Raw genomic sequence first — 13,551 nt, 5'->3', positions numbered from 1 at the left:
GGTTCCTTATAATATTGCCCAAAGGAAGCATATATAAGGTGAATAGAATCGGTCCAAGTACAGAACCCTGCGGAACTCCAAGACTGACTTTGGCTGTCATGGAGGATTTATCGTTAACAAGTACAAATTGAGATCGCTCAGGTAAATAGGACTTGAACCAGCTTAGTGCGGTTCCTTTTATGCCAACACAATGTTCCAGTCTCTGTAGTAGAATGTCATGATCAACAGTGTCGAAAGCAGCACTGAGGTCTAACAAGACAAGAACAGAGACGAGTCCTTTGTCTGAAGCCAATAGAAGGTCATTGGTAACTTTCACCAGTGCCGTCTCTGTGCTATGATGAACTCTAAATCCAGATTGAAAAACCTCAAATAAACTATTATTATGTAAAACGTCACACAACTGTTTTGCGACTGCTTTCTCAAGGATTTTAGCGAGAAAGGGAAGGTTAGATATCGGCCTATAGTTGGCTAAAACCTCTGGATCAAGACCAGGCTTTTTAAGAAGTGGTTTTATTACAGCTACTTTAAAGGATTTTGGTACGTAGCCAGATAATAGAGACAGGTTGATCATATTTAATAACGAAGTGTTAATTAAGGGTAAAACTTCTTTAAACAGTTTAGTTGGAATCGGGTCTAAAAGACAGGTTGATGGTTTAGACGATGAGATTGTTGAAGTTAGTTGGTTAAGGTTGATTGGAGTAAAACAGTCTAGATATATTTCAGGAGTTACAGATGTTTTTAAAATTCCAACAGTTGAAGTTAAGTCATTACCAATTGAGGTCAGGAGGAGATTAATTTTGTCTCTAATAATTATAATTTTATCGTTAAAGAAACTCATAAAGTCGTCACTACTGAGAGATATAGGAACAGAAGGCTCTGTAGAGCTGTGACTCTCTGTCAGCCTGGCTACAGTGCTGAAAAGAAACCTGGGGTTGTTCTTATTTTCTTCTATTAAGGAAGAGTAATAAGCTGCTCTGGCATTACGGAGAGCCTTCTTATACGTTTTAAGATGATCTAACCAGACTAAACGAGATTCTTCCAATTTAGTGGAACGCCATTTACTTTCAAGATTTCTCGACTTTTGTTTTAGTTTGCGGATTTGTAAATTAAGCCATGGAGCTTTCTTTTTCTGTTTTATGATCTTCTTCTTAAGAGGAGCGACAGAGTCGAGTGTTATTCGCAGTGAGGCTGCAGCGCTATCAACAAGATGATTAATTTGGGAGGGACTAAAGTTAGCATTGGAGTCCTCTGTTATATTGATATTGAGTCCTGGTATTGAATCAAGTGCTGATGGAATCACTTCCTTAAATTTAGTCACAGCACTTTCAGATAAACATCGAGCGTAGGATATTTTGCCTACTGGCTTGTAGTCCAGTAACAGGACTTCAAAAGTTATTAAAAAATGGTCTGATAAAAGAGGATTATGTGGCCACACTGATAAACTTTCAATTTCAACACCATATCCCAGAACAAGGTCCAGAGTGTGGTTTAAACAGTGAGTTGGTTCATGTACATTTTGACTGAACCCAATTGAATCTAATATTGAGATAAATGCATTATTAAGGCTGTCACTATCAACATCCACATGAATATTAAAGTCACCTACAATAATTACTTTATCTGTTTTAAGGACTAAATTTGATAAAAATTCTGAGAATTCAGATAGAAATTCAGAGTACGGACCAGGAGGGCGGTACACAGTAACAAATAAAACTGGCTTTATTGTTTTCCATGTTGGGTTTGAGAGCGTAAGAACAAGGCTTTCAAAAGAGTTATATTTTAGTTTAGGCTTAGGATTGATCAAGAGGTTTGAGTCAAATATGGCCCCAACTCCACCTCCTCGGCCAGTACCTCGAGGAATGTGAGTATTAATATGACCAGGTGGAGTGGATTCATTTAGACTGACATATTCTTCATGTCTCAGCCAGGTTTCAGTGAGACAAAATAAATCAATCTTATTATCTGATATTAAATCATTTACCAATCCAGCTTTCGTTGATAAAGATCTGATGTTTAAGAGCCCACATTTAATTTTTTGATTTAGTTGCACTTTTGCAGTGGTGGTGTTTATTTTAATTAGGTTTTCATGTATAACTCCTCTTCTGTTAACCATAGACTTGATTAGTTTCAGTGGTCGTGGGGCAGACACAGTCACTATGGGGATTTGAGTGGGTGACTGCCCGGAAAGAAGCACAGAGAAGTGTGTAAGACTACAACTCTTTGTCCTGGTCTCAACTCTGGGTTGTCATGGATTAGGTCCACTAATAGACTGTGTAATATTATTGGATATGAGATCTGCTCCAGCCAAAGTAGGATGGATGCCGTCACTCCTAATCAGACCAGGCCTTCCCCAGAAAGTCCGCCAATTGTCTACGAAGCCCACATCATTATCTGGACACCACCGTTATGCAGAGATCCAAACCTCTTCAAAGACAATTCCAGTTTATTACATATTTTATCATTTAAGATATAATTCCTATTGATAATAATAACATTATAATAAAAATAAACCCACAGATTAGTCAACCTTGAAGCGAAAACAAGGTGAACGATAAAACTTTAGCTAAATTTTAAAAGTTTACCTAAATATCTATAAAAACACACTCGCTCAGTTCTCTGGAACAATAGACTCAGACTGTATTGGGAAAATCATTTTACAATCAAATTACATTACAGGTCATTTATCAGACGCTCTCATCCAGAGAGACTTACAGTGAACTAACTACAGGGACAGTCTCCCTGGAGCAGCTCAGGGTTAAGTACCTCGCTCAGGGTGGCTGTCCTGGTATTGAACTCACAACCTTCTGGTGTTCTGTTTGGAAGCCGTATCACTAGACCACTCTGACCAATCAGTGGACTGCAGTGTTCTAATGTCACCTTTTAGTATCGGCTCAGCTCACCTGGAACCTTGACTGCAGTTTGTGGCTGGATTCCCTTTACTGCCAGTTCATGCAGTTCAGATGGTGGATTTGCTTTATACAGGAAGGCCCACTTGCATGAAGAGGAAATGTTGCACCTTTCCAAAGCCACTGAAACTTTGTTAGCTGATGCCCTTGTTTATAGAAACACACAGGAGCTTAGTGTGTTATCCACTGACGGTGGTTAGACCGGGAATTCATTTTCAGATGCAGATCTCAAACTATTATATAACCCTGTAACCCCAATTAAATAATCAAAAATGAATGGTTCATTTTTGATTATTTAATTTAACATGTTTCTATTCATTTAATTAAAGCCGTATTGACATGCGAGCTGGGTGACCCGGTTTAGTTTGGCCCTGAGGATCATATGAGTTTTTTTTCTTTGCTAACTGTTTTCTTCAGTCCTAATGATGGACTGAATATTTTTGTTATATTTATGTTCTACCCACCTCACCCAAAAGGTTAGTTATTCTCCACCTCACAATTTGCTTTGTCTTGTTAACCTCCTGCTGCGATCTGTTAACTCATTCTATAATAAAGCAGCCTGAAAATATTCCTGTGAGAGAAGTGCTTCTGGGAGATATTCAAATGAGATGTGCTATTATTCTTTCCTTCTGTGATGAGGGCAAAGTAAGAAGGACTAATGGAGGGAGATATGAGAGGCGGGAGAAGGTGACACAGGTACTCTGTGAGAAGACTTTTGATTATGAAAAGACCTCTCCTACAAAGACACTGCCCTTTGCGTGTCTTTGTAGGCGTGATGCAGTGAATTGGGTGTCTGTTTAGGAAAGCCACAATTGTCAAATGCAGCCAATCCAAGTAGATGTTAAAATATCTCACTGGATGATTGAAAGGTTTAAAAATGCTGGTGGCACCAAATAAAAAGTCACCAAAGTTATTAGAATGTATCTTGTGTTGAACATGAAAAAGTTTAAAATGTCATTGTAATACATCCTATAGTTGTTAAGATATTTCAGTCTGGACCAAATTGGAGGAATGACCAACATTGCTCTCTCTAGAGCCCAGCTGGTGATAAGTTGACATGTTAAAGTACAGAAGTTTAATCATTGTGAAACCTGTTTCCATTCACTTGATAATTATCACCTGAAAAAATGACCTGAGTTTGATCCTCATTTACTCAGTGAGATGTCCACAGTTTAACATGTTTCTGAGCTTCATTGTGTCATTTAATGTGCTGACACTGTTTATATCCCTCCTGCAGGAGTCACCCTCTTTGTGGCACTTTATGACTACGAGGCGCGGTCAGAAGACGACCTCAGCTTTAGGAAAGGAGAAAGGTTCCAGATTATCAACAGCACGTAAGTCTCTACAGCTGCTTATCAGACTGCCTGCACGTCGTAGGAATGCAAGTTTCCCATTGTATCACTTAAAGGGGATGGTGCTGCTGGTAGGGGAGCAGACAGTGTGTCACAATTCAGCTGAGGTAAAAGTGGCTGCTTGTACATGGAAAAGAAGTGTTTTGGTTTCATAATCTGTATAAAATACTAAAAATCACGTTCAGTTGCCCCAAGGTGTGTGTGTGTCTGTGTGTCTGTGTGTGTGTGTGTTTGCTGCATTGTTTAATTAGTCTGATTACCTGTATGAAGCGTCACTACACTGCTGGATACTGTATATGGGTATCACCTTGGATTCTGGAAGTGGCCTAGGTTTAGTTTTACAATGAAACAAAACTGAAACTATGGCAATGCTGTTTATATCAATATATTGTAAGTAACCATAGAAATTATAGGAAGTGGACGTCACCCATTGGTTTGTGAAGCCTTGAGTCGACATCTTGTTTTCTTGGTACCAACAGTGACACCAGAGCTAAACAAGACATTGTTAGGCAACCAAAATGTCACTATTCACTTTCATGATCTGAAAAGACGCTGTGAAAGGGTTAAAGTTTTATGACAAAAACACGGACAACACCATGGGAGCAACCTGTCTATCACAAGGTAGCCCCGCCTGAAAGCATACGCTGCTCTACCATCTGTTTTACTCTAAATGGGAGAAACTAGAGATTGAGACATAAACTCATTAGAACATTTTTACTGAGGTAATAAACCAAGTGATAAGTAGGAAAACTTTTCTCATAGACTTAAATATGCAGGTCTAAGGCACTTCTGCCTTAGACCTAATAGCTGACTGAAATAGTGAAATACTTGCATTAGAATTTAAAACCCCGGCAGCAAAATGACAACCTGTGATCTAATAAATAAATACAATTTAGGGTAGTCCTGGTTCTGTATTACAGCCTGAATGTAGCCTGAGAGGTGAAATCCAGGGCAAAGAAAACACATGAAGTGCACAAAGTCCCTGCCGTCCTTAGTGGAATTCACACCATTGACCAAGTCTTAATGCATGTAGCTCTAATATTAGGCAAAAATAATGCTAGTTAATGCTGCATGAGTGTTAATATTAGTGCATTAATTGATGTGTTCCTCTAAACAAGCGCAATCTGTGCTTTCACACAAACATACAGTGTCTCAAATATAACACTTATATTAAATAAGCCTTCTCCTACTGTACATGGCTGCTTATCACCTCAGCCTTTGCCCCAACCAGACCAGTCTTCCTCCTCACCACACAGAGTCAGCATCCTGTCCCAGCCAGCATCTCGCGCATTCCACCACCACACCCCTGCTGGGCCTCAGCCAGAGCAGGAAGACACTGTCATTAGAGCAGAGACAGACTCCCTCCTCTTCCTCTCTTCCTACTCCTCCTCCTCCTCCTTTTTTTCTGCAGGGGTCAGACAAAGCTGCATTTTCTCCCCTCCTCTCTACCTCGCACCCACAACTCACTGCTTCAACTAGCCTTAAATATGGACTGGGCTCCAGCCGGCCACACTGACCTCTGCTGGACAAAGTTGGTAAAAGCCCATCAGAGCTTGTAAGAAGTGAGTGACAGTTGCCCGAGCAGGCAAGGCTCACGTGAAGCAGGCCCACCAGAGATCTCAGCTCACAGAGAGCACTGTAGTCCCTCTTTGTTTTGTGATGGCATCCTCCAGGAAACAGGCCTGAATGTTTATAATGCCCTGCATTCAGCTTAGGCGTTTTGTAAGTGTGTATTGTGAAGCTTCATCAGACATAATCAGGAAGTAGCTCCCGTTTTTACTGAATGCTACAAGTCTGTGCTGTAAATTAAATTCCTATTGTTCAGGTTCAACTGCAAATTATGAATAAACACAGTGTGGTGTTGTGAATGCTGCCTCCTCTCAGTCAACACGGCCCTGTGTTTAATTATTCTCTCATCAGCAGTCACCAAGGGGAGAGAGGAGACAGGAGGGAGGGTCTTTGTTTACTCTTGTTGTTGCTTTCGTGTTTTTGTGGCAGAAGGAGGAGACAAAAGAGGCAGCGGGACAGACAGAGGCCACCCCGCCCCGTCTGTTTATGTCTCCCCGCCTCCACGCAAACACACATAGCGACACATCTTACACTGCACAAACACGTCCTCCTGCATACTTTCTCTCTCAGAAGGCCAATTGTTCAGACTCCATCTCTCCCTCCTCCCTCCCTCCTGAGGGATCCTCCATGAACAAAGGGAAGCAGGCCTGTCTCTGCCTGGGATGTCGTCCCCAGGCGATCCCCCATCATGGCTTTATTCAGCATAAATGAAGGACCAACAGCACCTCTCCTCTCCTCGCCCTTCCTACCTTCTCTCTCTGTCACTTTCTCTGTCTTTAGCATCCGTCTCACTCACCCAAAGACATTCCCTCCTAGTGCGTCAGGGATGTGATAGAAACAAGCAAGTGGTACAGTGTGTCAGACAGACATTGTCAAAGTACAGGGATGTGATAAACATTAGCAATGATGGTAATAATCTTGGGACTCATAGTTCCACATTACTTTTTCCTTTTCTTTTTTAAACTGTCAATTATGTGGCAGATTATGGATGCTTTTCCATGCATTTTAATGTTGAGAAAGTTCAGTTTATCATTCTGATTTAAAATGGAAAGAGGTGTGAGAGACTTGTTGAGCTCAGTGTGGGAATATGAGAGAGAGTCTGAGGTGCAGTGAGGAACGGATAGGCCTGAAGAGAGCTGGTGGTTAGTGAGGAAGAGATGCACAGAGGTCACCTCCTCTCCTCTCCTCCCGTCACCTCCTCTCCTCCTCTCTCCTCCCCTCTCCTCCCCTCTTCCGTCACCTCCTCTCCTCCTCTCTCCTCCCCTCTCCTCCCTCTCCCCCTCTCTCCTCCCCTCTCCTCTCCTCCCGTCACCTCCTCTCTCCTCCTCTCTCCTCCCCAGTCCTCTGTCCTCCCCCCCTCTCCTCCTGTCACCTCCTCTCTCCTCGCCTCGACTCCTCTCTCCTCCTCTCTCCTCCCCTCTCCTCCCCTCTCCTCCTCTCTCCTCCTCTCTCCTCCTCTCTCCTCCCCTCTGACATTCAGCAGTCACCATTTTTCAAAACGGCTAAACTTCAGTTTATGTCTCGTAAATGTCACACAGCAGCAATTGAGTGCAGACTGAAACAACAGTGTCAACAATGTAGAATAATTAAAACAGTTAAGCTATATTTAAGTATAGTTTAACATTTTGTGAAATTATGTTGTTAGCCTAGCTTAGAAGGTGAAAACACCTAGCCTTAAGCCACATTTAAAAAACAAAAAGATAGGCATAGACATAGAATTTCACACTTTGACTCCCAACTACTAAAAAATATTTCTTGTCTTACTTTCTAACTCTGAGAGAAGATTAAAGTCAGTCTCATGTCTGTGTGTTACTGCAGTTAGAGCTGGAGTCAGGACGAGTTTAGCATAAAGACTGGAAGCATGGCTCTGTCCAAAGGGAATAAATAGGTCTACTGACACCTCAGATTCTGCTGTTGTACCTTGTTTATTTAACCCATATAGAAAAAGACATAAAACAACAAGTTGTTATTTTAAAGGGAGCTAACTAAGCTAAGAAACAGTGGCAATGACAATGAAGGAATATTTGTTCCTTAACAACTGACTGGTCCTTGTTTCTTTTTAACCCATCTAGTGTTATTGTGATTATACCTTTGTAGTAAGCCTTTGGGTGGCTGCAGGGCGAACAGACCCACACTGCCTCTCTGCTGCCACATGGTGCCCTCTGTTCCTGTTTGTTTCCCACAGGGCAGCAATGGGGTGCTAGTTAAACTAATGCTGAACTTTGCTGTGTTGAATGGCACAGATCATGTCCACTCATATGAAATACAGAGTATTAATGTGTTTCTTCTGTTTCATCTCTTTTCCCTTTCTCCCGCCCATCTCTCTCTCTCTTTCAGTGAAGGGGACTGGTGGGACGCTCGCTCGCTCACCAGCGGGGGCAGTGGCTACATTCCCAGTAATTATGTGGCTCCAGTGGACTCGATCCAGGCTGAGGAGTAAGTTGTGTGTGTGTGTGTGTGTGTGTGTGTGTGTGTGTGTGTGTGTGTGTGTGTGTGTGTGTGTGTACTCTGAAGTAGCTCAAGATTAGTGAATGCAAGTCTGCAGACTGTGGCTGAGAGGTCAATATATCCAAGTTGGTGGGGGATTTATTTTATATTCATGCTAAAAATGTATGCTCTTCTAAATTAAGTTTCTCTCTCACATATGATGATGAGGATGATGTGTGTGTAGAATAAGGTTTCTGAATAAAGATTAATTCAGCTCACTGCGAGGTAGAATCTCATTAGAGCATGCTGAGACTAAAACACAGGAGGTGTGGGTGCAGCTCTGCTAGTCAACATAGTCACATCTTCCTCTATGAAATACACTTTGGTGTCACACTGCTCAAAGTTCCTGTGTTTCTTTTCTTCTCTCAGTGTAGTTTCAGTTCATGTGAGAAACACTTTGAAAGGTTTGGTTAAGAAAGTTGTATCTTCACCTCTACCTTACTGTTGACTGTTGTTTTTGGTCTGCTATTGTAATGGTAATTGGAGGTTTGTACTGCCCCTGTTGTGAATATTTAATTGTTCCACTTGTGCACATATCTGCACAGGCCTTGAACTAGTCACAGTCCATTTAACAAGCTAGCTACTGGTTTAGAGGCAAAATGCTAATTTACAAACCAAAACACTTGAAAAGTGTGAAGTCCCACTAGCAGTCCCTAGTGGTTGCAATGCTACTTACAGCCCACATTATGAAAGCGTTAGACAGAATGAACACTGACACGTGAGCTTGTCTAAAGATCGACCCATCATGGGTCCTGAGGGTAGCACTGACGACATGAGGGAGAAAGTGTCCAGAATGAAAAGTGTTCTTCATCAGTGGAGAATGAATGTGCTCCGTCAACCCAATACCTTTTGTTATGTCTTGTATATTTATATTTGCTCATATATGTAATTTCTGCCAAGTGAAAAGGTTGGCCTCATAGGATCACTGTAGGAAAAGTTCAGAGCAGTAACATTATTAAGAGTACGTTTTCTGTCATAGTGGGCCGCAGTCAGAACTGCCTGTTGACACCATGACAACATGACACCCTGCCTCAAACTTTTCATTATAAAACAAACAGCTTGAAAGCCACCAAAAGCTGTATCACTATGTTTCTGTTGGCAGGCAGTCAGCCTGGCTCAGTCGGGGAAAACACTAATGTTCATGAGTTATGGGGAAGTAGGGAGCAGCACAGTTTTGAAAGTGTTGATTGCAAGTGTTTTTCTGACCACAATGACTACAAGTGACAGGTAGTTAGCTGGATTGTCTGGCTCTGGAGTCTTTTCAATATGACCTCCATGGAATAAATACATTTGCCTTATGCATGAATCACACAAAAAGAAGAATGGAGCAAGGGCATGGCAAGGAGATGTTCCTAAAGTGAATTCTAAATCTTCTAAATCTGGTGTTTGAGTTAACATGTTTTCTCCTGTTATTGCAGCTGGTACTTTGGTAAGCTGGGCCGTAAGGATGCAGAGAGGCAGCTGCTGTCCACTGGCAACCCTCGAGGAACCTATCTGATCCGGGAGAGTGAAACCACAAAGGGTAAAACCACAGACACCATGAACCTGTGTGACTCTGATTTAAATCATAGATGTTAAGTGAGTCAGCCCGTGAACTGTGTATCCCCCAGGTGCCTTCTCCTTGTCCATACGGGACTGGGACGATGTGAAAGGTGACCATGTCAAGCATTATAAGATCCGCAAGCTGGACAGTGGCGGCTACTACATCACCACCAGGGCTCAGTTTGACACTCTGCAGCAGCTGGTTCAGCATTACTCAGGTAGCAACACCACACTTTTATGACATCAAGACTGCTTTTATATCTCCATGTTTTGGTTGATTTTAGGACTTCTCACTTAGAAATACTACATAATACAATACTACAATTTTTGTTTTGGGATGTATTGAAGTTCATTGTAGGACATGTTCTGACTTTTTATTTTTAGGATGTATTTTTGGTTCATTTGAGAGAAGCAGAGAAACACTGCAGAGAAAACACACATAAATGACAAGTACATACAGCACATATACAGACATCATGTCTGTAAAGTGCAGAGTTGATAAGCTCCATCATTGACACATTGAAGCATTAAAATGTGTGATCTCCATAAAGCTATTGCCTAGTGCAGCTTATAACCTGCAGCACTGAAAGAATATAGGCTGTAAATGATCCTGAACACCACAAGGCTGCAGCATGGCCCATGAAGCATTGCATTGCCCGCTCTTCATTAAAGAGGGAAACAGACAGATGTTGCCATGGAGACATACGTTATGATGGAGACAGAGCCTTGATGCTGTGGCCACATTTGCACCAGTCCAAATAGCAACGTCAAAGTCTTCTCTTCTGTCCATTTCCTTGAATTGATCCAGAATGCATGAAGCAGATACTGTTACACTGTAACATACAGGAGTAAAAGGTGGAAAGAAATGGAAAGCTACTATATGTCAGTTAAATTCCATTTGCTACCTTACATGCTTCTTTATTTATTTAGATTCACATTCATTTTTTAGTGCAGCACTAGGAGCAGTGAATAATTGTTTGAGGGGAAAGACACTTCTTGAGAACTCTTCTTTAGCAAAAGGAGAGTTAGTGTGAGTTATAGTTTGCATCACATCACATATTTCATGATCAGATTTAAAGGATGAGACAGATTATTGTCTTTAGTTGTCATCATGTATTCTGTGTTTTTCCTCTTTCTTCAGTTTGTTCTCATTTGCTCCTGTGACTCTATGTCTCTAGGGTAACGATGACGTACATCTGAGTCTGTGCTCTGTGTTATCCCTCTCATCCTCTGTGTCCCCTCACTGAGGAAAGGATATTTTTGCTGTCACACTCTAATTGGCACATTGACTTATCAATGTTTTGGCCATAAAATCATCACTATGGATTCTCTCTGTTTCTGTCATGGCACATTAACCCTAACCCTCTACATTATCACATTGTAGATGTCACAACTTTGTGAATAAGCTTGACTCTTTTCAGGGCTTGTGCTTTAATTGCTTTCTGCTTCTTCTATCTTCACGTCTTTAACGAGCATATCTGGCATCATGTACTGTAGTTATTCTTCAGATTCTGCTGAAGGGATGAGAAAGAAGCAACATGTGGAGCCTTGAGAATCAGCTGCTCTGCTAATCTGAATGCAGCATGCAACATGTAAAGCCACTATTTTGTCACAAATATTCCATTCTTCCTCTTACAAACAAAAAGTTGAATTCATAAGCAATAAATCAGCCTTTCTAAAGTCAACACGGTAAAAGAAAAAAAATTGATGAAAAGTTAGACGTGATAAAAAATGAAAATACTCAAATGTATGAGTTGTAAGTCCAGTTTTGAGAAAGCAACTGCACGTCAAAACATTTACTTTTTGCCAATATTGACTATCCTTATGACATAGTAAATAAAAGTTATGATATAGGAAATCAAAACTTTGGTTTAGTAATGATTTTGCTTACCATGAGTGTTTTATTTATAGTTTTGATATATTCCTAACATTTAATTTGTTTCTTTTTTCTTGGCAGAAATGGGCTTCTGTGGTTACACAATGTTTTAACATCACAGTCACAGATAAACATTTGAATGATGCTACAAGTAATAAGATGAAGGGGAAGACGTAATGGCGCAGTAACTCCTCACACTCAGGTTGCCCGATGCCTGACTGACGTGAGAAATGAAGGGAAATATCCTGTAATTGTGGACATAGTGGCCGCTATTCAGTAAAAGTTGAATACTCACAGTTGAAAGCCACTATGTATTACATTTATATGCCATTAGAGCATCTTTCTAATTCTTCTGAAGTTGTTGTTTGTAAGACTCTTTGTTCCCAGGTGTGTTCTCAAACTACCACTTGGCAGCGACAAAGTTAGAAATTAAATTATACAATTATTTTTAATTATAAGAAAGCCAAAACTGAATGTCAGACAAAATCTTGTTCAGCAAGTTCAATAATCGCTCTCACAAAGATTCTTCCTTTAAAATGGAATAAGATGGCATCAATCGGGGAGTAATGATTGAAGTTTTTAACTCTGATCAAAGCATATAATTCATAATTTGAAGCTGCCACGCCATTTTAAGAAACACTGTCTGTTTGGATGTGTGGTGTGTGGATACAGACATATTGACAGCAGGTTTTATGACAGCAGAGTGAACATAGAGCTGTATTGATGTGTGAGTGGAGCAGCTGAGGCCCAGATGGGCTTTGATGGCTGAGTTGCAGGTTTAACCCTCCCACAGGGGAGACGGGCCTTTATCTCCTCTTTACTGCCCCGTGCAAACAACCAGGGGCCTTATCACTGGCAGCAGGGAGGAAGGGGGGTCAGTTTGTCCCTGCAGTATTTGGATGGGTCGCTAGACATCATCATGGTGGTTCCAACGGAAACTCTTCCCTAATCCACTGGTTTAATCAATCACAAGCAAACATGAGAGCTTCCTCCAGAGTAAAAGCAGGAGATGTTTGATTTCATGACACAGACGACGTAGTGTCATCAGTCAAAGTGACAACCACACACAGCCAGAGGATCGACATGGAAGCATCTGGAGCACCACTCTGCCTAAACAAACGTGCTCGTTAATGCTTCCCATGGTGCATAAAGTTCCCCGTGCTCCATCTTTATGTTTAACCACAACTTTTGATGCACATTTCCCAGATGAGTGAGTGACGGCCTCTCTCTTTACATAAATGACTGTCATAATCGTAAAGTGTATGCGAGTCGTAGATGTCATTAGCAAAAGTGAGCCCTAGCATAGAGCTTTACTTCTTCTGTGAGCCCCACCCACACTGCTGCTTTGGTTCTCTAGCTTTGGCAGCAGGATGAGATATAAATAAATTAAAACACTTTTTACTACCAGGTATCAATAAAACACATTTCTAAAGCTACATCTAGCTTATTTAAGTGTCCCGCCACAAATAGTGCCCAGCCTGTACTGTATGGTCTTACAAGGTGTTAGAGACAGTAACAACCACCAGCATGATCTGATGATGAGAAGCGTTATTATGAAGGATTCAGAGTCATCTGTTTTACAGTGTCACCTTCAGACTCCAAACACGTTAGGATTCTTTAGCTACATTTAGTCAAATAGAAGAATCCTTAGTAACTGTACATGATTCAATAAAACTCATCCACAACAACACCGCCATCATAACAACACACTAATGCTTCTCTCCTGGAATGCCTTTATATTTGCTTACCTCAGTTGCCAGTTGTTAACCTCCGCTTTCTCTATAAATGATATCTAATGTGCCGCAGTCTTTCTAACCTT

At 41.2% G+C, this 13,551-nt stretch overlaps 1 protein-coding gene across 5 annotated transcripts in view; it reads left to right on the top strand.

Moving 5' to 3' along the window:
• The window catches only part of fynb (FYN proto-oncogene, Src family tyrosine kinase b), a 72,377-nt gene that overhangs the window by 47,597 nt on the left and 11,229 nt on the right, over positions 1–13,551 (top strand). For all 5 annotated transcript variants that reach the window (XM_029425805.1, XM_029425804.1, XM_029425801.1 and 2 more), the window contains 4 exons: positions 4,144–4,240; positions 8,165–8,263; positions 9,733–9,836; positions 9,925–10,074. In XM_029425805.1, the coding sequence (XP_029281665.1) occupies positions 4,144–4,240; positions 8,165–8,263; positions 9,733–9,836; positions 9,925–10,074 (450 nt within the window). The remainder of the gene's footprint in view (positions 1–4,143; positions 4,241–8,164; positions 8,264–9,732; positions 9,837–9,924; positions 10,075–13,551) is intronic.

This window comes from Cottoperca gobio, chromosome 24, assembly GCF_900634415.1.
Source record: "Cottoperca gobio chromosome 24, fCotGob3.1, whole genome shotgun sequence".
Taxonomy (NCBI): domain Eukaryota; kingdom Metazoa; phylum Chordata; class Actinopteri; order Perciformes; family Bovichtidae; genus Cottoperca; species Cottoperca gobio.
The sequence above is the reverse complement of the archived record's forward strand: the minus strand, read 5'-3'. Positions and strand labels throughout refer to the sequence as shown.